A 22,863-nucleotide genomic window follows, 5' to 3' on the forward strand; every position below is an offset into this window, starting at 1 on the left:
TTCATCTCAGAGAGATCTGCTGTTTTATTAACTCTATTTTAGTATCGGCATGGCAAATCTATTCCTGTCATTGGTAAATCAGTGACCCTGCTTTGTTGAAATGTTAGGGGGGAAATGTACAGGATAGTCATGGTCAGAAAACTGTTCACCCTGAGAGCTGCTTGAATTACTTGTAAACAATTTATCCAGCACATTTTCCTCTCAGTTATCAAATATAAATTATTCACAAATCACTGTTTTTATTATTCTAGTAGATTTATTTTACTGTGCAGATCTGCACTGTGTGCTTCTTAGACTTCTATCTCCTGGCTTTGCTGTCAGTCCAGCAGAGCTAGTTCTGATATGGGAAATTGAGCTGGATTCCATCCTCCATTAACATACTGACACATTCTAACAACTCAGGTCCTCATGAGATGGCCAGTAAGCAAGTCAAGGCAGGATTGAGGCCTGTGTCCTTTATTCACCAGCAACCTAGGCTGGTTCTAAATCAATGGCCTAAGGGTGAAAAGCTCAGTGTTCCAGTTGGCTCTCGTGTGGGATTTTAAATGGCCTCAGAACTTCTCTGCTGTTGTGCTGAACCAGATATTTTAAAGGGTTTATAATCAGGACTTGTTTGTTCTTTGTAACTTCATGATGGCCAGATCTGTTGTGGCCTTTTCAGATGTGGACAGTATATGTTGATCTGGCATGAAACTCGTCTTTCACTTTGCTCTGTTAGGGAAGACCTGTGAGAACTGGAAAAGTCCAGCAGGAAGTGTTTTAGTGCCTCAGCAGGTAGCACTCTCCCTTTTCCTCAGCATGGAACAAGTCCTTCAGCCTGGGATTAGAGGGCGCTGGACTGAGTTAAAGTATCTCAGAGCCGCCTACATTACAAAGTTACGTCGGTTTCACTGTATTGTTCAGTGATGTGAAAAATGGCATGCCCTGTGCACTGTAGTGAGCTAACCTAAGTGCCGATGTAGACACCACCAGTTTGACAGAATAATTCTTCCATTCATCTAGCTACTACCGCTCTGAGCAATGGATTTACTAGAGCAACAGAGAAACCTCTTCTGTCTCGGTATTAAGGGTCTATGCTATAACACTACAGCTACAGATTTAAAACAGACCTCTGGGTCTTTTGTGGTTAGTCACATATCCCATGGATTTTGTGGTCATTCAGTATCCCAGGGCTCTCACTGCAAGATTAGGAGTGCTATCAAATGTCCCCCAGTGGTAATTGCATTCTGGATTATTTAAAATCCCCCTGCAGGTTTCATATAGAGAAGTTCTTCATTTCTTCACCTACAACATGTGTAGTGTTGCTATGCACTGTTAAACTGCTTCTGTGCTCTATCTCAGAGGTGGCTGCATTTGGCAGATTGAGGAAATGAACCTTATATACACACCCTGCCAGATTCATTCATTAACTTTAGTGGAGTTATACCAGGCATGAGTTTGGCCTGTAGTCAGTAATACACTTTGGGATGCTTTGAGGTGATCAGGCCATATGAATATAAGTCATTAGGTCTCTGGCTTGGGCATGAAGGGAAAGGGCATTCATTCCTCTGATGTCTTCAGTTCACTGCAAGGCTTTGTGCATGTCCAGGTGGATGTACCCCTGCTGTTACGTTGTTTTTTCTTCTTTCTTAGTAAAAGCAGCTCAGATGTTGAAAAGAAAAGGGAAGCCCAGGGGGTGACTCATGTGTCCTCTGAGCCTACGCACTCTCCAACCTGGGAGGAGAAGGTGACTGTGGAAATTGATGCAGAAGATGCAGGCCATGAAGGTATGATTTCTGAAGAGAGCTGAATAGTGGGTAGTGGCGAGGGAAAGGTGAATATCAGTGAGACAGCCTAATTCTCCAGTCATTTACACCTGTGCCAATGCGACCAGCTCAGAACCATCCCACTGCGCACTGGCTAATGACTTCCCAAAGGCAAGGCACTTAGGAATCAAGCCCTTTAAGTGTAGCTATGTATACAATTGTTAACTATCCTTATGCTTCAGGGCATGAGCTGATCATCAGCTAGGGACAGGAAGAAATTCCACCCATGATATATGGTTGCAAAGTTAAGCTCTCATATAGAACTTTTCATCAATAGATCTCAAAATGTTTTACAAAGGAGGTCAGTCTCTTGATCCTCATTTTACAGATGGGGAAACTGAGGCACAGAGCTGTGACATGATTTGCCTGGTAACCATGGAAATAGAACCAACATTGGCCCATGAATAGCTCTGCCAACGCACTTCAGTGCTATTATGAAACAATGTTCTGGGACTCCCCACAGCTGTGGAAATCCAGTCCTGTGGATCTGCAGCATACCTGCCAATCCATTCCTGGCTCTGCACACAGCAATGTCAGTGTACCTAAATTCTGACCTGATATGGTTCCAATCTCAGCACCAACCACAGCTTTGCCAGTCCCCCTCAATTCTGCTCCACAGTATGCCTGATTATTTTTCAATCATTACTAATTAGAAGCTTCCCTGCTGCAGTGATGGTTAGGCCTTGTGGCTTGATTGTTCCAATCACAGTGTAGTTAAGTATACAATTATAATAATGTAAATGGCATTAGAGTTTGTGATTAGATTAAAATCAGATGCTTGCAAAATGAATGCCGAGGCCGAGTGGAAATTAGTCATAGCATTACATGTAATTCTATTAACGCTGCTGCTTAAGTGAAATAAAAAACATTTGATGTACTTACTCTACTTAGCTGCCTTAGGCTAACAGGAAATGGGGGTGCAAAGAGAGACTAAAATAGCTGCCAGATTCTCCTTTGGTGAAAATCAACATAGTTCTGCTGACTTCAGTGGAGAGACACCAGCTGAGGATCTGGCACTCTTTGTGTGTAACTATATCTATATATGCTTGGAGATGAGACATATAGCATAAAACAATTTCTGTTTGGGTTGATGGCTTGTTGGGTTGGTTTGATGCTGTTTGGTTAATGTCAGGGATAAGCCTTTACTGGCTTTAAAGCCTCTAAATGTGGACATGTGTAACTCTCCAAAAGCCAACCCAAGGAAAAATCATTCTCCCTGAAGACTAAGCAGTCTAGTTTCTGTAGGTTTCATTAGACAGTTTAAAATACCTTGTTGCCCCAATGAGGCTGACGCTGTGATTTACTCCATACCTAGCCTTTGTTTGTTAAGGTTACAGGGTCATATGCCCCTGTCTTAGTCACTGGCCAGTCAAATTATTATGTTTTTTTCTACCAAAACCTATTGCCCCAGTAAGGACAATACTGCTTAAAAATATTGTAGCCCACATGATCCTGTTTCAGATAAGAAGCAGTGCAAGGCCTCAATCCTCTACTGAGCTCCATAGGAGCAAACACCAGTGTGTGCAAGTGCCCATTGTAGGATTAGGGCACAAGGTCAATATCTTTAAGTGACTTGTCATTTCGGGTGGCTCTGTTTTTGGGATACCTTCAAGGGATCTGCTTTTCAGAAAGCACTAAGCACCCACCCTCAAAATCATGCCCCTTCAAGAGACCTTGGAGTGACAACATGGCTACCAGTTTTGATACAAAACAGTCACTCCCATTTAAAGAGCCACATACACTTGTATACAGTGAGAGAGCAGTACTGCTGAGGTGTGCAGTGAGGGCTTAACTGTGAAAGGTGCAGAGCACTCTGACCTGATCCAGCGAAGCATTTAAACTTGTGCCCAACACTAAGCACATCAGTAGCCCCATTGGCATTAATGGGATTATATATGTGCTTAAATTTAAGCCTGGACTTTGCTTGTTGAGTGTTCAGCACCTTTCAGGACCAAGCCCCATCAAGGTATAAGGCAAGAATGCACAGAGTCTCCCATAGTCCTGATACATTTCTGTCCTGCAGTGGTTCCCAGATGTGTATTATCCCACTTAGAAAGGAGACATTTTTATAATCCCCTGATTGGATTAATTTTGAACCATTTGTGGGGAGTGTATTTATCCTACTTCTCTACCATTGGTACTTCTGTAGCCCCTCAGTATCTGAGCACCTCCCCATCTTCAATGTATTTATCCTCCCAATAGCTGAATGTGGCAGGGCTGTGCTGTTTTCCCCATTGTACACAGGGGGAATTGAGGCACCCAGGGTCTAACAGGGGAGTCTGTGGCAGAGCAGGGAATTCAACCCAGCTCTCAGCTCCCAGGCTCTCACTCTAACCCCTGGGCCCTTCTTCCTCTTATCTTATCCTAGTTTATGTGATGGTGACTTGTTAAGTTCTGGGTTTTCAAATTTACTTTTGTAAATTCAAATTACTTTTAAATGACTCAGAGCACCACACCCTCTTGGGTACTGAGAATCTGTTCCCTGCTCTTGAGTTTTGTCTTCCATCCCAGTCACAAGTCTCTAGCCTCAGAGATACTGGTGTTGGCAACTGAATTTGCTCCCACTGGAGAAAAAAATGGAACCTTTGGACTCATATCTACAAGAAGATCCCTGTGGAAATGCAATAACTTTAGCAACCAAGGACTTCTGTTTAACAAATCTGATTGCGCTCTCTTTGCAAGCTATTCTGAGCCGGGAGCGGCGCAAGGGTTTTTGGCGCCCTAGGCGGGGGTCCTTCCACACTCCCGGTCATCAGCGGCAATTCTGCGGCCTGGGGGGGTCCTTCTCTGCTCCCGGTCTTCAGGGCACTTCAGCGGCGGGTCCCAGTGCGAGTGAAGGACCCACCGCAGAATTGCCGACGACGACCCAGAGCGCGGAAGGACCCCCCATCGCCGAATTGCCGCCGAGGCCGGCAAAATGCCACCCTCCCAAATCCTCGTGCCTTATGCAACCACCTAGGTCGCCTAAATGGAAGCACCGACCCTGTTCTGAGCCCAGTCCTGCAGACCTTTCTCAAGCAAAGCTCTTGGAGCATATCTACACTTGGAGCTAGGAGTGTGATTCCCAGCTGGAGGAGACAGATTGTGCAAGCTCTGATAGTGCTGTGTCTGTTAAAATAGAGTGTAGCCACAGCAGCATGAGTGGTGGGATGAGCTAGCCGCTTCAAATGCATGCTATGTTTGGGGATGTCTATGTACTCAGGGCAGTTAGCCCATCCCGCTGCTCCACTCCTTGAGCTGGGATTTGCCCTCCAGCTCCATGTGTAGACATAGCTGATAAAAAGTGCTGTTCCAGATGTGGGTGGGTAGTTGGATAGCTAGTTAGACAAAACAAATGAAGATGCACCCTTCCTAAAGCCCTGCCATCACTTCAAAATGATACAGTCAAATAGCCAGGTCAACCACTCTGTTCTACAAAAAGCAGCTGTCATCAAAGAAAGCAGCTCCAACCAATACCTTCTATGTCCAGCCCCAACCCTCAAGGAGATGTGTGGACTTGCTCTTTTAGAAGGCTTAGATCATAGGATATCAGGGACCTTATGAGGTCATCTAGTCTAACCCCCAGACAGATTTTTACTCCAGTTCCCTAAATGGCCTCCTCAAGGACTAAACTCACAACTCTGAGCTTAATAGGCTAATGCTTAAACCACTGCGCTCTGTCCCCTGTTAGAGGGCCTAGAGATGCTGGCGAGTGAACCCAGGGCCTCATACATGCAAAGTATGCACTCTACCACTGAGCTACAGCCCCAGATGGGCTTGAGCCATTAAAGCACAAGAATAATTCTAGTGACTTCAGCGAGGCTATTTGCATGCTTCCAATTCAGCACGTGCTGAAGTGCTTTGTTATGTTAGGGTCAGAGTGTTCAGCACCCTGCAGTATCAAATTGTAATGAACATACACCAGAGTAAACTATTTTGCCATGATTTAAAGTATTTTCTGTTTTCTTGGCCTTCTATTCTCTTTCTTTTCCTCTGTGGCTGGGTTTTTGCCTCTCTTCTACCCAAGATATCAGGAGTCCAGTGCTTAATTTGTGCCATGGCTTGCCAGGCCTGAGCCCCGGCACCTCTAGGCTTGGCAATTCATAGTCCAGCACCTCTGGGCTTGCTGCATCAGTTATGAATGTAAAATAATTGCTTAAGCCCCAACACCTCTTTCATTACAAAGTAAGCACTGGAGTAGTCATCTCATTTACCATCCTGTTTGCACTCTGAGGGCTCACCAAGGGGTGGAGTGTGATCCGATATCAAAGATGACTAGTGGAATTGTGGGACAGAGAGTTTTACCACTTACTGTTTAAATAGCAAGTCCTTTCTCTTTCCACAAAGGTCTCTGAGAAAAACAATCTGCATATATATTGAGCTGTCTTTTAAAAGTAACAGCAGAAAAACTTATAACTCCAGTCAGATGATGGAAAGGCAATGAGAGAGGGGACTCTGTTGCCTCAGTTCAGCAATCTATGCCTGTTCGGCAAAGCACTTCAGCATGTGCTTAACTTTAGGTATGTGCTTCAATGCTTCACTGCACTGGGGCCTTGGGTAAAGAAGAGTTAAATTGTCCATCAGTGCAATCAGTAATTAGGCTGGTGTTAGGGAGAGCTAAGTGTAAATGGCAACATAACAAGATGTGGGGTGGTTTTCATTGATTTGCCTTTGACAAAGGAGTAAGGTTTGTAGTTTTCTCCTTCTGGTTCTTCTGGGGGTGGGGGGAGTTAAATCAGTGGTTTGTCAAGGAAGGTGAAGAGGGATGTGCAAGGGGGGTTATCCCTTCATGAGGAAGTGGCAGCAGGCTGTTGCTGTGATGATGGGGGTGAGCAGAAAGCAAGGCTAAGTTAATGATAGGGGAGGCAAGATTCCATTCTTCGGGTGACAGGTCCAACATGCCAAACAGGCCTCTCCACTTCTTCAAGTGACTTGAGGCACAAAGGAGCCCTACCAGGGGAAGACAAAGCTGGGAGTTAATGAGGCATGTTTCTTTCATGGAGACACAAAGCGAGGGCCTCCCCTGCCTCAGAGCTGTCTAATCAGGTCAGTGAGCTCTCCCAGTGCAGCTGAGCTTGGCCTGACTTGTGCATTATGGGGGTCCAGGCTGCAAGTATTGTATCCTCCAAGCCATTATAAAGCTTCATGCTTCCCTAGCAACTGATGGGATTCAGTTTGCATGGCCTCCCCAGAGCTTCTTAGCAGTGCTGCCACCAAGCCAGTTTTCGCCCATCCTGTATTTGTGATTTGGTTTTTCTTCCCTAAGTGTAGCACCTTACATGTGTCTTTGGTGAATTTCATTTTGTTGTCTATAGCCCTGTTCTCCAATTTATCAAGATCTCTTTGAATTTTAGCTCCCTTGTCCAAAGTATGAGCACTCCCACCCCAGCTTTGTGTCATCTGCAAATTTGATCAGTATGCTCTCTATTCCTACATCCAGGTCATTAATAAAGATGTTACATAACATCAGACCCACATCAGACCTCTCATGGAACCCCACTTGAGACCTCCTTCCACTCTGACATCATTCCAATAATATTTACTCTTGGTTTGTCGTTGTTTAATCAATGATGTATCCATTTAATGGTAGTTCTGCGAAGCCTGCATTTCTCCAACTTACTTATCAGAATATTATGTGGAACTGTGTCAAAAGGCTTACTGAAGTCCGAGTATATTATGTCCACCACATTCCCCCATTTACCAAACCAGTTACCCTGCCAAAGAAAGAAATCAAGCTGGTTTGGCATGATTTGTTCTTCGTAAATCCATGCTGGCTGGGAATGATCATCGCAAATGGGATGTTTTATACATTGATCTAGTAGCTTTCCAGGTATTGAGGTCAGGCCGACAGGTCTATAATTCATTATCCGACTCCTCCTTTTCCCCCTTTTTAAAGATGGGCACTATGTTAGCTTTCTCCAGTGTTCTGGGACCTCTCCTGTAGTCCATGAGTTTGCAAATATTATTGCCAGAAGCTTCGAGATTTCTTCAGCTAACTCCTTCAGCTCCCTGGAGTGAATAACATCAGGCTGTTGCATCCTAGTGGAGAGGAACAGGGGATGAATGTGCCTCAGGAATGGACTGCCCTCTCTGCCACAGAGATGGTCAGGGGTGAGGTCTACTGGAGAGGTGGTCTGAGGGGAGCCTGTGGCTGCCCAAACAGCACCAGTTATGTGCCTAAAGAGAAGGCTTCATTCCAAAGGCTGCTACTCCAGCACTGAAGGTAAAAAATCCACCTCCCCATCCTGTGGACAGGCTGCGTGTCCTTTAGGTTGGAACAGCAGCTTTTCCCATGCACCAGTACCAGGTGGGTATGAGGCCACTGGTTGTGTACTTTCATTGCTTGTTCCTCTGCCAGCCATCAGTAGCAATCTCTGCTTCAGTCTGCTCCAAGCCTGTGCAAAAACCCTTCCAACTGGCAGGCAGAACCCACTGCGTGGCTGCCTGCTTGTACTCTGCCATGGGGCACGGAGCAGCCCCTCTGCTTTGGATGATGTTAAATGTTGAGGACATCACAGCGTCATGCATGTGGCGAGGTGCTCTTCCTGGTACTGAACTAATCCAGGGACGCTCAGGGAAGAGGGAGGAATTGCCAACACTGGACTTTCATTCCGATGTATTTATTTTAATCATACAGAACTTGTCTGTGCTGGAGTTTTTCATTGGGTTTTAACTCCCTTACCCTTTGTGATTTCTGGAGTGGATGGGATGTGAATGTTTGCATTCTGTTAATACTAGACTTTATCGTTGTATTAGCTGACACATGTTAAAACACAATTATAAATCCCATGTGACATGCCTTTAACAGCCCTGACTATGGTTTACATTGCGACATAAAGAAGTCTCACGTGGGGAATGGAGGAGGTATAAAGGGCCATCATGGTGAGTTCTTCAACTAGTGAAGAACAGCTTCGTTCCCAGCCTCAGGTGTAGGGCTGGAGCAGAAGGCATGGAGGAGAAAGACTAGGATTTGGCTATTCTTCCCTGGCCAAAGAGCTCATAGAAGGCTGCTCAAAGTTGGGGCAATCTAGAGTGGTCCTGTGGTGAGCTCAGGGCAGCTTCCCACGGAATTTAATTAAGACTGAGATCCTTTCTCAAGAAATTTTTCAGATCAGTCTCTATAATTCTGTAGCAGGGTCTAATTCTCTATGACATTCTGTAGGGTGGTTTATAAGCCAAATAGTACAAAGCTCATCCTTTCTTTTGAATTCTCTCAGCCTATTCCACAAGGAATAGAGCTGCAGAACTGGCTTATGGACATTTCCAAGCAACAATGTGGGGAGGGGGCAGGTGTTCCTGAGATAGGCTGCATCACAGCAGCTCAGTCCCAGGAGAAACCACAGTACATGGGAAGAGATGTGGTCTGGCAGACAAGAAGTGCACACAGGAGAATGGGGACCCAGACCCAGGGACCCAGAGCAACGCCACCCAAGAGGCTCTTTGCTGATCCAAACAGAAGCAGAGAATAATGGCGACATGATCTGAAATTAATGTTGTGTTTAGATTTTCCCATTGGAAAATTCTGCCAACGGTGACCTTTTCCCTCAGAAAATTTTGATTTTGATGAAACCCATTTTCCAATGGGAAAATGTTTGATTTGAAATATTTTGTCCAGCCTTATATTAAACATGTATTAAGCATGCTGTCCATAGAGTAATGATAACGTGTTCCTTATCATGAAGCAATTCTCTTGTTTACCCCCCACCAACACTACCACCAACCCTTAGCTAAGGCTAGGGAGACAAGAGATGCTCTTCTCATTATCTCAGTTTACTGGGTTTCTAAAGAGGATTGGAATGATCCCATGACCAAAACGTTCGCAGCCATGGGTCATATAATAATTGTCCTCAAAGCTCATGCTTGCTTCAAGGTATAAGCTGATCACTTGGGAGGATCAGGAAGGAATTCTCCCTCATCCCACGTAGAGGACTGCATGGTTGTCTAGGTGCATTATAGCAGTTTCTCACTTCTGCCTGAACTACTAAGTACTGGCCATTGCCAGAGACTAGGAGGCAGATTAGATGGATCAAGGCAAACCCTATATTCTTAAAAAAAATCTAAACCACATTTGTACCAGATTCTCAAGGGCTTCAGGGTCAGGCCTCTCTGACAAACCTGGAATATGGACTTTGATGCTTCTCAATATTGTTTAACCCACAGGGGTTAGATCCAGTGCCTCAGTTTGGGCCTGTGTGTCCTTGGGTGTTCTCCCTGAGGGAAGGATAGATAGTGGCACTGCCAACCTCTCTCAGGGATTTCTGATGGAGGTGGGGAGCTGGTTGGTTACAGACAGGGCTCTATAGGAGCCCGGTTAGTGAAGGCTGTTGCAGAGATGCACAGAATTAGAACATCTCCCTGTCCCTGTGGATACACCCCTTCCTTCCTGACCACCCCTTTTGGAGCAGGGCTGGCCTCCTTCACCCCTCTTGGTGGAGAGGAGGTTGCAGCTGTTTGCCACACCACAACCCCTCCACATCCTGGCTGACTTTCTACTGCCTCCTCTAGTGATGCCAGATCCTGGGGTGAATCTGGCATCTTGTCTTCAAACACCAGCCTTGCTCAGCAATGTGAAGTAATTCTAATCCTCCCCCAAGTCCCTTATTGTACTTGCTTATGTGTATTTCTGCTCTTTCCCTTCCAGCTGTGATCCTGACTGTGGCCGACAAAATCACCAAGGAGGTGCTAGTGAGCTACAAGATTCCTGTGAGGTACCTCCGATTGTTCCACCACTACCACTTGAGACTGGTGCTGGTGAGCATTGGCCAACTAATTCACACCCTGAAATATATGGGTATGGGGGAGTCAAATTGTTTCACTGCCACCTCATCCATCCATTTATCCATTGGGTAGGCAGTCTGTCTTTTCTGTCAGTCTCCACCTGGTATCCCTTGTCTTATACTTAGATGGGCAGCTTTTGGGGTCAGGGACTGTCTTTTGTTCTGTGTTTGTGCAGTACTTAGCACAATGGGGTCCTGGTCCGTGATGGGCTCCTGGGACTTACCGCAATATAAATAATAAAAATTAGCAATCATAAACTTACGCTGCACACATCCCATGGTATCTAATTCCAGGCTTCTAAACAAACAGACTTGCACAAGACTTGCTTAGTTGAGTTGGCTGAGGTCAGATAGAGGAAATCTTGTGTAACCATTGTAATCCCCACTGGGAAACAGTTTAGGATTTTCATAGTCTCACAAGTTGGAGAATGCACTGAAGGAGACAAGCAAATAAAATGCTCCTGAGGCTTCTTTAGAAGAGAGAAATATTTTTTTTCCTCCTGGAAATGAGTGTGTTAGTAAATAATGAAAAATGATGTCAAATTCTGAAGTGCCCTTTCTAACTTGGCCTCCTGGGAGACAAGAACACAGGTGAGATTGAGGTTTACAACAATGCAAGCAAATCCCAGCTCTCTGCCCCTTCCTAGTGCTGTCCTTCCAAGGATCCCAAAGGGCTTTGTGAATATTAATTAAATAATCTCTAGCTCTCATAGAGCTTTATGGAAGAGGTCAGCATCCTTATTTTACAAATAGGAAAACTGAGGCACAGAGAGAGGAACTAGTTACCCAAGGTCACCCAGCAAACCAATGACAGAGTCAAGACTAGAACCCAGATCTCCTGTGTTGTAGGCACAGGTTCTCAAATAGGTTTACAGAGAACTTGCTGGGGAGCTGTTGAGAGCTGGACCTGTGTGGCTGGCTCCTTTGCATGTTTCCAGCTTATATGTTGCAGTAAAGCTAAAATACAGTGCTTCTCTAATATTACTTCTCCGTGTAAGCCCTTGCTGAACCTGTCTCAGGGATGTTAGATAATTATGAGTGGAAGGGGAGGCAAGGGCTGCATGCAGGTGAATGGGACAGGTAGTGAGGGATGCACAATTGGGAAGGGAGATGGGGATGGGGGAAAGAAGGGGCTGAGTGAGGTATGAGGGAGGAGAAGTGGGGGGCTGGGTAGGGGCATAAAGGAGGGGAGGCAGGGCCCAAGTGGGGCATGTGGAAAAGGCGGTGGAGGCCAGGTGAGGCCATATGGAAGGTGTGATAGACCCAGGCCAGTTGGGTACAGTAGAATAGCAGAAGGCAGATATACTGGCCACCGGATTAACAGTTTTCTGTTCCCTGACTGACCAGAGCAGGAGCTGCTCCAGGCTAATGAGAACATTTGACTCTAATTAACCTGCAAAGAGTCAGGTGAGGCCATTAAATTAATGTGACCACCTGACTAATTAAGGCCCCGCTGATACTATAAAAAGGGCTCACTCCAGTCAGGTAGAGGAGAGTTAGGAAGTACAGCTGAAGGGCTGGTTAATGAAGATACCCTCAAACCATTGTTAAGGGAGCCCTAAGGTAAGGGCGAAGCAGGAGAGCTGTGGGGAAGTGGCCCAGGGAAATGTAGCAGTGGAAGATTGGCTGCCAACAGCTGCTACCATTAGGGTCCCTGGGCTGGAACCTGGAGTAGAGGGTGGGCCTGGGTTCCCCCCAAACCACCACTACAGGACTATCTCCTGGGAGGGGAAGTCAGGCCCCTGTCAGGACAGGAGGCTAAACTGTTCTGAAATAGTCTCCCAGGGACAACAGAGACTGTGGAAGTTCTCTCACCAACCTCCTTGCTGGCCTATGATGAAAAGGGCTCAGTAGGCTAACCCTGGCCCTAGAGAGAGAAGGGCTTCGTGGAGGGTCACAGTGAGCTACTGAGGCTAGCATAAACTGCCTAGAAATGCAGGACCCACAGGGGCAAGGTCAGAGCTCAGCCACAGAGGGGAGAAGGGGGCAGGGTGAAGGACCCATGCTTAGAGTGGCCACACAAAGTACATGACTGGAGCATTTTTAAAAGCTCTGAATTTTTCAAGAGTGGCAGAGTGGGACTTGTTCCCCGCTAAACAGCAATAGGAACTGTTTATTGCTGTGTTAGTGAGTTTCTCTGTCTGTGAAAAGTGATTGTTGTTCCATATGCCACTCTCCTAATTTGCATAATGAGTGACTTTGCTGTCATGAAATAGAGTGGGCATATCAATGGAGTAATAACTATTAGCAGGTGCTGCCAGGAGGTGCCTTTATGTGCTCTGTGGTGGTGAGATTACATAGGGAATGGTTTGCTGCATTGGTTTTTCTCATGATTTATTAATGACCTGTATTAGTTATGGTGGAGTTTAGGGAGGAGTAAATTGTTGTGTAGCTATTAAAGAACAGCATGACTGATCTGCACATTACGTTGAGACCTTTTCTTTTGATGTACTTTGTCACACATGCGTGCACATGCGCACACACATACCAGCTGCAGTATCAAAGTAGGGTTATTCATTTACACAGTCAAGGGCAGTCAGGCTTCCAGAGACAAAAGGGGACCTTGTTTTCCTCCTTCTTGAACTGGAACACTTGATCTGAGTCCTTGTTGTTCCCCTTAGCGTAACCAAGAAGACCTTTCTCTCTCTTCCTGGATCTCAAGTTTGTCAGAATCTTTAGAATGTTTCAACGTGCCCCAGGCCTGCTCTGGGATTTCCACAGTGCTTAGCATCCCCTAAAATGAAAATCAGACTCGGGTTAATAGCTACATCAGTAGCACATCCATCCTTAGAAATTTCAAGGGCTGAAATAAGGTAACAACTTCTGTACCTTGGCAAATTTCTGTGCTTTCCTGCTGGGCATTTGTTTTTGGACCAGAGATGTTGAGGGCATACAGTTAGAATTACCAGGGAAGGTACACAAATAAGGATAAGGAGGCTTGCTAGATTATTGTGAGAATGGGGCAATTAAGGGACTGAGCATGTGAGGATAGCAGTAACTGGGCTAACAAAGATTACTTATTGCAGCAGTGAGAGAACTGTTTGCATCACTGGGGCTGTTATGCCAGTGATCTCTCTGTTCACCCTGGTGCTATAATGATAGGGACTGAGAGGGAGGCCACATACTAGTTAGTCTTACTCAGAATGGGACTAATATACATGATGGTGATGTTGCCTGTGCACTTCTGGGATCATTTGTGAATGCCTTGTGTACTATAAGGTTGTTAGGGCCACACAGCAACTAGCATGCCAGATAGCTCTGCTGTATATGTGCCCAGAGATATTACAGTAAATAACCTTGCCCAAGGTCACATAGCTAGTGAGTATCAGAACTGGGGCTGGCACTCATATGGACTGCACTTGTCCTACACCCTAACCACGAGGTGCCCAGCTCCAGAAAGACTAACCTGGCACAAGGGCTGTTCAGCTATTTTGTGTGAGTTAAAGTTGCATCCTCTGAAATATCAGATATTTACACGGCCATCCTGTTTTCCTCTCAAATGAGCCTTGTTCCTGTTTTCAGACCCATTGCAGACTCGCAGAAAAATACAACACAGAATAATGTGGGTGCCATGCTTTATTGTTTGAACAACTGGCAGGAAGATCCCAATTAAGTAAATTGCACAGGTAGTTCTAGGTGGAACTGAGGCCTGACAAACTCACTTTACCCCAGCCAAAAATTCACACACCTCAGCTAATACTAGTATGTTTCCTTTTCTCTACTCTTCTCCATCCCCTCCCCCCCCACCTTCCGCCACCCCAAGAAGGAGCAGGAAGTCAGTGGCCATTGTGTATGCTGATTATTAAACATTTAAATGCAAAAGCAGAATGATTTATTATATTGATCTTATTGGAAAGGCTCCAGGGGACAGTGAGTTTTAATTATCACTTGCTGCTTTATTGTCAGTTATGGCAGCTGTGTGCCACCACACCGCAGCCCAGACTGTTTATAAAACAAGAAGTGTTGTGTATATAGTCTGGCACTCAGTCCATCCTGTGGTTTTCTCTCTTCCTCAAACAGCCGAGGAAGAAGGACCCCTTGGGGACAAGTCTGTACGCTACAGTTGTTCGTAAAGGCAGCCTCATCCCACGTTATGTTGGAATGAATTACACTGGCTTGGAGGTAAGGTCTGTGCCAGGAAGATAGGAGAGGGATGAGTGGTGCTGAGGAGGGGATGCTGGCAAGGAGCAAGGTGTCTGTGTGTTAGTAGCAATGAGCAACCTTCATAAGGTATAATTAGCTGAATGCCTAAAATCTAAGTTCTCTCCAAACTATCTGATCTTTCAATGAGACCTGTTAATAATCACCACAGGTATGACTGACTTTCTAGCTAATATAACACAATGGATAAACACAAGGGAGCCCTCCCGGGGGACCGAGATTTCACAGGGAGAGTTGGCTGCAGTTAGCAGGTGGCCTTCAGCATAGATATCACCATTCTTCCTTTCTCCAGCTGAGCTAGAAATACCTGGCGAACAGGCCTTTCTAAGGACCAGCACAAACCTCACCACCTTGCTCTTCAAAGACCAAGTGCACATCTTCATTCTTGCCTGCTCTGGTATAAACACCAAGTGGCATGTCCCAATATAAAAACCCTACCAAAACAAAACACTCCTCTGAACACACAGTTCTCCCCTTGGGGAAAGGATTGGGGAGAGTAAACAACACATGACAGATGTGAGTCACGTCACTTAATACAAGGTGCTCAGATGCTACAGTGATGTGGGTAGTATAAGAACCTATAAAATAGAATTCTGTATTGGTGTCTCTGGTCCTGTCCAGAGCTTGGAAGATAAAAGGCACGTAAGTAAAAGGCATTTTTAAGGAGTTAACTGAAGTTTTCCTAATGTTGAGTTTAGTTCAGTTTGAGCTTTTGGTCAAAGATTAGGTTTGATGCTTATTTTATTGGAGCCCTTTAAGCCTTACCAAAGGAAGAATGGGTATTCCCCAATGGCCCATTTGGAAATAACATCCTTTGACAGTGTTAGGGGTGGAGAAATTGAGCGCAGGTCTCCTAAGCACTAGGCTAGTGCCCTAACTACTGGAACACACTTCCACCCTCAAAAACAAGAACAGCCATACAGGACAGACCAATGATCCATCTAGCCCAGTATCCTGTCTTCCGACAGTGGCCAATGCCAGGATGCCCAGAGGGAATGAACAGAACAGGCAGTCAAGTGATCCATCCCTTGTCGTCCACTCCCAGCTTCTGGCAGTCAGTTTAGGGACACTCAGAGCATGGGGTTGCATCCCTGACCATCTTGGCTAATAGCCATTGATGGACCGATCCTCCAGGAACTCATCTAATTATTTTTTGAAGCCCGTTATAGTTTTGGCCTTCGCAACATCTGCTGGCAATGAGTTCCACAGGTTGACTGTTGTGTGAAGTACTTCCTTCTGTTTATATAAAACCTGCTGCCTATTTTCATTGGGTGACCCCTGGTTCTTTTGTTATGTGAAGGAATAAATAAGATTTCCTTATTCACTTTCTATACCCCATTTGTGATTTTTATAGACCTCTATCATGTTCCCCCTTAGTTGTCTCTTTTCCAAGCTGAAAAATTTCAGTCTTTTAAATCTCTCATACGGAAGCTGTTTCATACCATTAATCATTTTTGTTGCCCTTCTATAAACCTTTTCCAATTCCCATATCTTTTTGAGATGGGATGACGAGAACTGTACGAAGTATTCAAGGTGTGGGTATACCTTGGATTTATATAATGGCATTATGATATTTTCTGTCTATCTATCCCTTTCCTAATCATTCCTAACATTCTCTTAGCTTTTTTGACTGCTGTTGCAAATTGAATGGATGTTTTCAGAGAACTATCCCCAATGACTCCAATATAGCTTTCTTGAGTTCTAATATCTAATTTAGAGCCCCTCATTTGTATGTATAGTTGGAATTATTTTTCCAACACAAATTACTTTGCATTTATTGACTTTGAATTTCATCTGCCATTTTGTTGCCCAGTCACCCAGTTTTGTGAGCTCCCTTTGTAATTCTTCACAGTCTGCTTTAGATTTGACTATCTTGAATAATCTTGCATCATCTGCACATTTTGCCACCTCATTGTTTACCCTTTTTCCCCCAGATCATTAATCAATATGTTGAACAGCACTGGTCCTAGTACAGATCCCTTGAGGACTGCACTGTTTACTTCACTCATTATGTACTTCAGTCTGTGAAAACTGACCATTTATTCCTACCCTTCGATTCCTATCTTTTAACCAGTTACTGATCCATGAGAGAACATCTTAGCCAATGACTGCATACTTTACTCAAGAGTCTTTGAGGGACCTGGTCAAAGCTTTCTGAAAGTCCAAGTGCACTATATCCCCTGGATCACCCTTGTCCACATGTTTTTTGACACCTTCAAAGAATTCTAATAGATAGTGAGGTATGATTTCCCTTTACAAAAGCCATATTGACTTCCCCCAACAAATTATGTTCATCTGTGTGTCTGATAATATAGTTCTTTACTATAGTTTCAAGTAGTTTGCCTGGTACAGAAGTCAGGCTTACCAACCTGTAACTTTTCCAAGATCCTCTTTGGAGCCCTTTTAAAAAATTGTCACATTAGCTACCCTTCAGTCATGTGGTATAGAAGCTGATTTAAATGATAGGTTACATATCACAGTAGTTCCACTGTTTCATATTTGAGTTCCTTCAGAACTCTTGGATGAATGACATCTTGTCCTGGTTACTTATTACCATTTAATTTATCAGTTTGTTAGAAAACCTTGTCTAATGACACCTCACTCTGCATCCGACAAAGTGGGTATTCACCCACAAAAGCTCATGCTCCAATACATCTGTTAGTTTATAAGGTGCCACAGGACTCTTTGCCACTCTGGGATAGTTCCTCAGATTTGTCACCTAAACAAAACAAGAAGCAATGGTCTCAGGTTGCAGTGGGGGAGGTGCAGGTTGGATATCAGGAAAAACTATTTCACTAGGAGGGTGGTGAAGCGCTGGAATACCTAGGGAGGTGGTGGAATCTCCATCCTTAGAGGTTTTTAAGGCCCAGCTTGACAAAGCCCTGACTGGCATGATTTAGTTGGGGTTGGTCCTGCTTTGAGTGGGAGGTTGGATTAGATGACCTCCTGAGGTCTATGATTCTATAAAAAGAATGATTCTTTTTATGATTCTATGATTCTATAAAAAGATTCTATAAAAAGAATGGCTCAGGTGTGGGAATCTCCCTCAGCTCCTCTGCATCAGTCTTCACTGCAGAGAAGCTAAATTAATTTTTTGCAACAGCCTTGTCTTCCTTGAGTGCTCCTTTAGCACCTTGATCATCCAGTGGCCTCACTGATTGTCTAGTATGCTTTCTGCTTCTGATGTATTTAAAAAGAAATTGCTATTAGTTTGAGTGTTTAGCTAGCTACTTTTCAAATTCACCTGATCTATTCTATATAGATTTTTATACTGTGCTCTAGAACCCTGCAGTGGGACTGTTTTTCATGAGTGCTCATATGTCTCCAAATCTATTTCCTTGCCCCTGATGCCTTCTGAGTCTTTCTGCTCTTGACTGAGGGTTGTGAGCAGGCCCTCGGTTTCAGTTTCTTCATTCTCTGGCAAGTTTTGACTGAGCAGAGCAGAACTTTTCTGGCTGCCCTGAGGGCAGTAGGGAGCAGATAGAGTACACCTGAGCCCAATCCTGAATGGTTCAGTGTGGGGTTATTTCATCCCCTGGGGTGAGGCTGTTGCTGGTACAATACACCTTGTCCTCAGTCTGCTCTGCAGACATTGTAGGAAGATGCCTGCAGGGAGTTGCCAGGGCATGGTAGCCAGCAGCTGAGTTGCTTGCTGAACTGGGTGCTTGTGAAAGTGATGTGCCATTATAAGAGCCATGTAGACCATGGGCGGGTGCTTGGCAGGCTTCCCACCCATTACTCTGCCTGTGCCCCTCAACCCAGCCCTGCTGTAACATTCCTGTCCAGCTCAGCCCATGTGTGCCCATCCTGCCCTGTAGCACCCCCTGCTGTTCCAGTGCTGGGCCCTGCATGCAGCAATGCTGATGCACTGCAAGCCAGTGATTTCATAATTCTGAAATCGAGACAGGATAGCCTCTTGCCGTGAAAGTGCTCATGATGTCACAACACTATCTGTATCACTTCACTGTGCACTCAGCTAGGAAAGAGATGGGCAGAGGGGCTTGGAAAAAGACAACAGCTCAGAGCTGCCAGTGGGCATCTAACAAGCTATTCTCAAATTGATTTCAGTTTATACCTGCCAAAAAGAGCTTTCTCCAACCCCACCTTGTTGAGCATGATGTAGCACAATTCACGATTCCCAAGAGCTGGCTGAACTTTGCCCCTTTGAGCTGTGGCAGGATCAGTCTGTTCCTCTGTGCTAGGCTGGCTGCATTATTGTGTTCCTAGGCTGCGCCCTCATTCCTCCACCAAGATAGTGCCATGCCCACTCACTGTTGCTTGGTATTAACCTTGCTCTTTCCTTGGCTTTTAGGTTTTCCTCCAGGGAATGAAGAATCCTCTAGCCAATTCCCAAGGTCCTATCGTAGCCATTGCCAGAGTGGTGAACAACTTTAATGCATACAGGCGAGTAGGGGACAAGGGGCACCCTGCCAGTCATACAGGAACAAAGAGGCTGAGCAGCTGCTAGCATGGGCACAAGAAGATATTTCAGAGGTGTGCTGGAAGTGTCAGGATATGTATTGTACACACTCTACTGGGAGTAGCCAGGGTTTGAATGGAAGCAGCAGGATTTTAAACCACAGTTCTATTTTGATCAAGGCGGCAGGTTTGTATAATTTTTGGTGGTGTCTCCCCACATACCCCACTCCTGACCTGTAAGCCGATATAAAATGAAGCTACAACATATCAGCACCACAGGATTACAATGGTCAATTAAAAGTGGAAAGTCAGAAACAGCACCTGCCTGTTTCAATATACAGTATTATATTTTGTTGCACCTGTTGTGACAAAGTGAGAATGTTCTTAATGTTTTCTCTGAATACTGTGTGGGCGCCTCAGTTTCCCCTGCCAGGTGCCAACTGAAGGTGTTGGGGACAAAGATCAGGTGGCCTCCTTGTCCAGAAGAAACAAAGGCCAGAGGAGGGAAGGTATTTAGAGCTGGCTGGGGAAATGGGGAGAGGCCCAGAACTTGGGTCTAGGCTCCCTACCCTCCAAGATGGACCTGACTGAGGGGTCCTGTTTTCTGTACCTAAAAGCTCTGTTTTAGACTGTGATCCTGTCATCTAATAAACCTTCTGTTTTTACCAGCTGGCTGAGAGTCACATCTGACTGCAGAGTTGGGGTGCAGGGCCCTCTGGTTGCCCCAGGACCTGCCTGGGCAGACTCACTGAGGAAAGCGCACGGTGTGGAAGGGCATGCTGAATGCTCTGAGGTCAGACCCAGGAAGGTGTACGCTTCTTGCCCTGGAGACAGTATGCTCAGAGGAGGCTCCCCCAGAGTCCTGACTGGCTCTGTATGGAGTAGTTCCAAAGCATCCCCTTCCACACCATGTCCCTCCCGGAAGTCCGCACAGGCACTGACACTCTCTCCTCTGCCTTTGTCTCTTTTCCAGGCATTAGGAGGCCACCTGATCTTTGTTCTCCAACACCTTCGGTTCGCACCTTGTAGGAGAGCGGCCCAGGCCATCAGTTGCTCGGAGACACGATTTCAGCTATTCTCTATGCAGAAGGCATCACACTGGCACTCCAGGGCTCTACAACACTCACACCCCCTTATTCCACCATCTAGATCCTTGAGAAATGCATAGGGGAAACTGAGGCACCTACACAGTATTCAGAGAAAACATTAAGAACATTCCCACTTTGTAACACCTTTATATGACTAGTTATATACTTAAAGGATGTAAAATAATCAAGTATTGTGCTAAACACAATGATACTCCAACTGACCACCAAATTTAAGTTGCACATTTTCTCCCTCAAGTGAGGGCTCTGGGGTGGGGCTGGGGGATGAGGGGTTCACAATGCAGGCAGGTGCTCAGAGTTGGGGTGCTGGGGGCACAGGCTCTGGAGTGGGGCAGGGCTGGGGATAAGGAACTTGGAATGCAGACAGGCTGCCCCAGGGTTAGGGCCAGAGAGGACTCTTTCCCCCCGCCCCCTTACCGGCAGCAGCAAGCTCCAGGGGAGGAACCCCTCCTCTCCTTCCCCCCCCCGCCACAGGACACTCACTCTGCCCCATGGTCACTGCACATGCTCCTAGGGACTATCTCAGGTCCAGAAAGCCCACTTGCCTCCCCTATGGTGGGTACCGGGGGGGGAGTGCCATCATGTGTCCTCCCCAGCTGCTGCCCTTCACCATAGCCTCACTGAGGATGGGGGATGGGACTGCCCCTTGCCCAGCATGGGGCAGGAGTGGGGACTGCAGGGTGGGAGCGGGGGGGGGGCAGACTATCATCACATGTAGTTTCTTTCCTCCCCTGCTGCCCCTCACCCTTGTCTCACTGGATGGGGCTGCCCCTTGCCCAGCATTGAGCAGGAGTGGGGGCTGCAGGGGGAGGGGGTGGATCACAGGGTCAAACCTCACCAAAGCCTCAGAGCTGCTTAGGTGAGTGAGGTCCACTCCAGATGTCCATCTCCTGGCCGGAAGTCCCCTTGGCGTCTCCTCCAGGTGGATGCTGGGAGAGAGAGCTCTCAAGCACATATGTGCCTCTTTTTCCCCCCTCTCCCTCTTCCCCTTTCCCAGTGCTCCAAGAGGCTGCCAGCCACTGATCTCTATAGCCTTAGGCAGCAGACAGCACAAGCAAGGGAGAGGCGCACCGGCTGTTTTTCATTTTGTTTTTGTGGGGGGTGAGTGGGGATGTGTGTGTGGTTTTTTTTGTTTTGTTTTTTTTTCCCCCAGGCATGGAAGCTCCGAGGCCGGGGAGACGATACTCCGGGGGGGCAAGGCCTGCTCCAGGCAGGGCTAGGGGAGAAACCCAGCTCCAAATACTGGTGGAGCACAGCCCCCACCCTTGAATATTCCTGGTGCTTGAGCACCTTAAGCCCATATAACCTGCTGCCCCTGATTTTGACTATGAAAATATCTGCGAAGGCGTCACACTTTATTGCCTTTCCACAATCTGCGTGTTACATGCACTCCATTCACAAGTAACACTCTGCCAAGAAAGCACTAACTCACTTCTAAACTGGCCACACCTCAAATATTATGTGCCAGAGTATAGCAGAGTCCACTAGTCCATGTCCATTCTTTGTGGATAAACAGAGGGATACAGAGCAGTCACCTACTATCTTTAAATGTCTCGCAGAATACCTGACCACTCTCCCTCCCATCACAGAAAAGCCATGAAGATGCAGCCCTCTGCCTCTCCTGCAGTTGATCTAACCACCGTCACGTTTCCAGACCCCTCCATGGTGGCGTTCGATGTTCTCAGAGTCACCAACCAAGGATATCCCCAGGTAGGGAGGCAATGTGTCTTTAAGCATTCCTGCTCCTGCCAGACTGGAGAAGGGAGCCATGTGTTGCAGCACTAAGATATGACATGGATTGCCTCACCTCAAGGATGCTGCACGGAGCTGGTGCCAAAGGTAGTGCTGCTTGGAGATTAGAAATGGAATCAGTGCTAGTAAAGCATTTGTTCCCCTCTTTTTCCTTGTCTCCCTTTGTCCCCAGCCTTTTTACTGCACTGCAACCTAATTCCTGCATCTCCCCTTGACTGAGCCTTGTCTGGCAGGAGCTGGAATCAAGGCCTGGCTGGTGGGTATGTATATGTATTTTAGCCCTCCTTGCCAGATGTCTAAATACATCTATTTAACAGCATTAATCATACAAGAAAGAAAACCAGAACTTTCGTCTGTAACTTCCTTCCCCTTTCCCAAATTATTATTGGTTTCCAGCTGGTGCGTTTTGGCCACCAAAAAAACATGGCCAGATTTTAGGCAGATCTCACTCTTTGGGTCCATCTGCTGAACACTTTAGACAATCTGCTCATCAGCATCACAGTGGGAACTACTGGGGACTAAGCAGTGGTGAAAGTGTGGCCCTTATTATGATGCCTAAGTGGGAGTCCAGCCCCAGGCATTTTGGCTGTCTGCACAGGGATGAATTTCATCTAAAGCAAGTTTCACATGCAAAAGGTGGCTTTTGCACAAGGCTTCACAGATTCAAGCCAAGGACAATACATGATGATTTCTACTGCTAAAAAACCTGGTGTTCGTGGAGGGAAACTGTCAGCAAATTTGCTTACAGTTCCAACATTAACTTTCTTACCAGTGGCTCATTAGTGAGCGCCACGGGGGGCACTTGCCTGCACTGAGTAACCACATGATCTTGTCGTTGTCCTTCTTCTTCCCACCCTGATCCTC

The 22,863-nt window shown here is 46.1% G+C and overlaps 1 protein-coding gene across 1 annotated transcript in view; it reads left to right on the forward strand.

The window, feature by feature from the left end:
- CCDC33 (coiled-coil domain containing 33) overlaps positions 1-22,863 on the forward strand; it is a 234,122-nt gene that overhangs the window by 33,796 nt on the left and 177,463 nt on the right. Inside the window, exons 3-7 of the mRNA XM_075069314.1 lie at positions 1,633-1,766; positions 10,426-10,535; positions 14,582-14,683; positions 19,035-19,126; positions 21,837-21,957. Coding sequence (XP_074925415.1) covers positions 1,633-1,766; positions 10,426-10,535; positions 14,582-14,683; positions 19,035-19,126; positions 21,837-21,957 — 559 coding nt within the window. The remainder of the gene's footprint in view (positions 1-1,632; positions 1,767-10,425; positions 10,536-14,581; positions 14,684-19,034; positions 19,127-21,836; positions 21,958-22,863) is intronic.

Source organism: Chelonoidis abingdonii, chromosome 9 (genome assembly GCF_003597395.2).
Source record: "Chelonoidis abingdonii isolate Lonesome George chromosome 9, CheloAbing_2.0, whole genome shotgun sequence".
NCBI classification, from domain to species: Eukaryota; Metazoa; Chordata; order Testudines; family Testudinidae; genus Chelonoidis; species Chelonoidis abingdonii.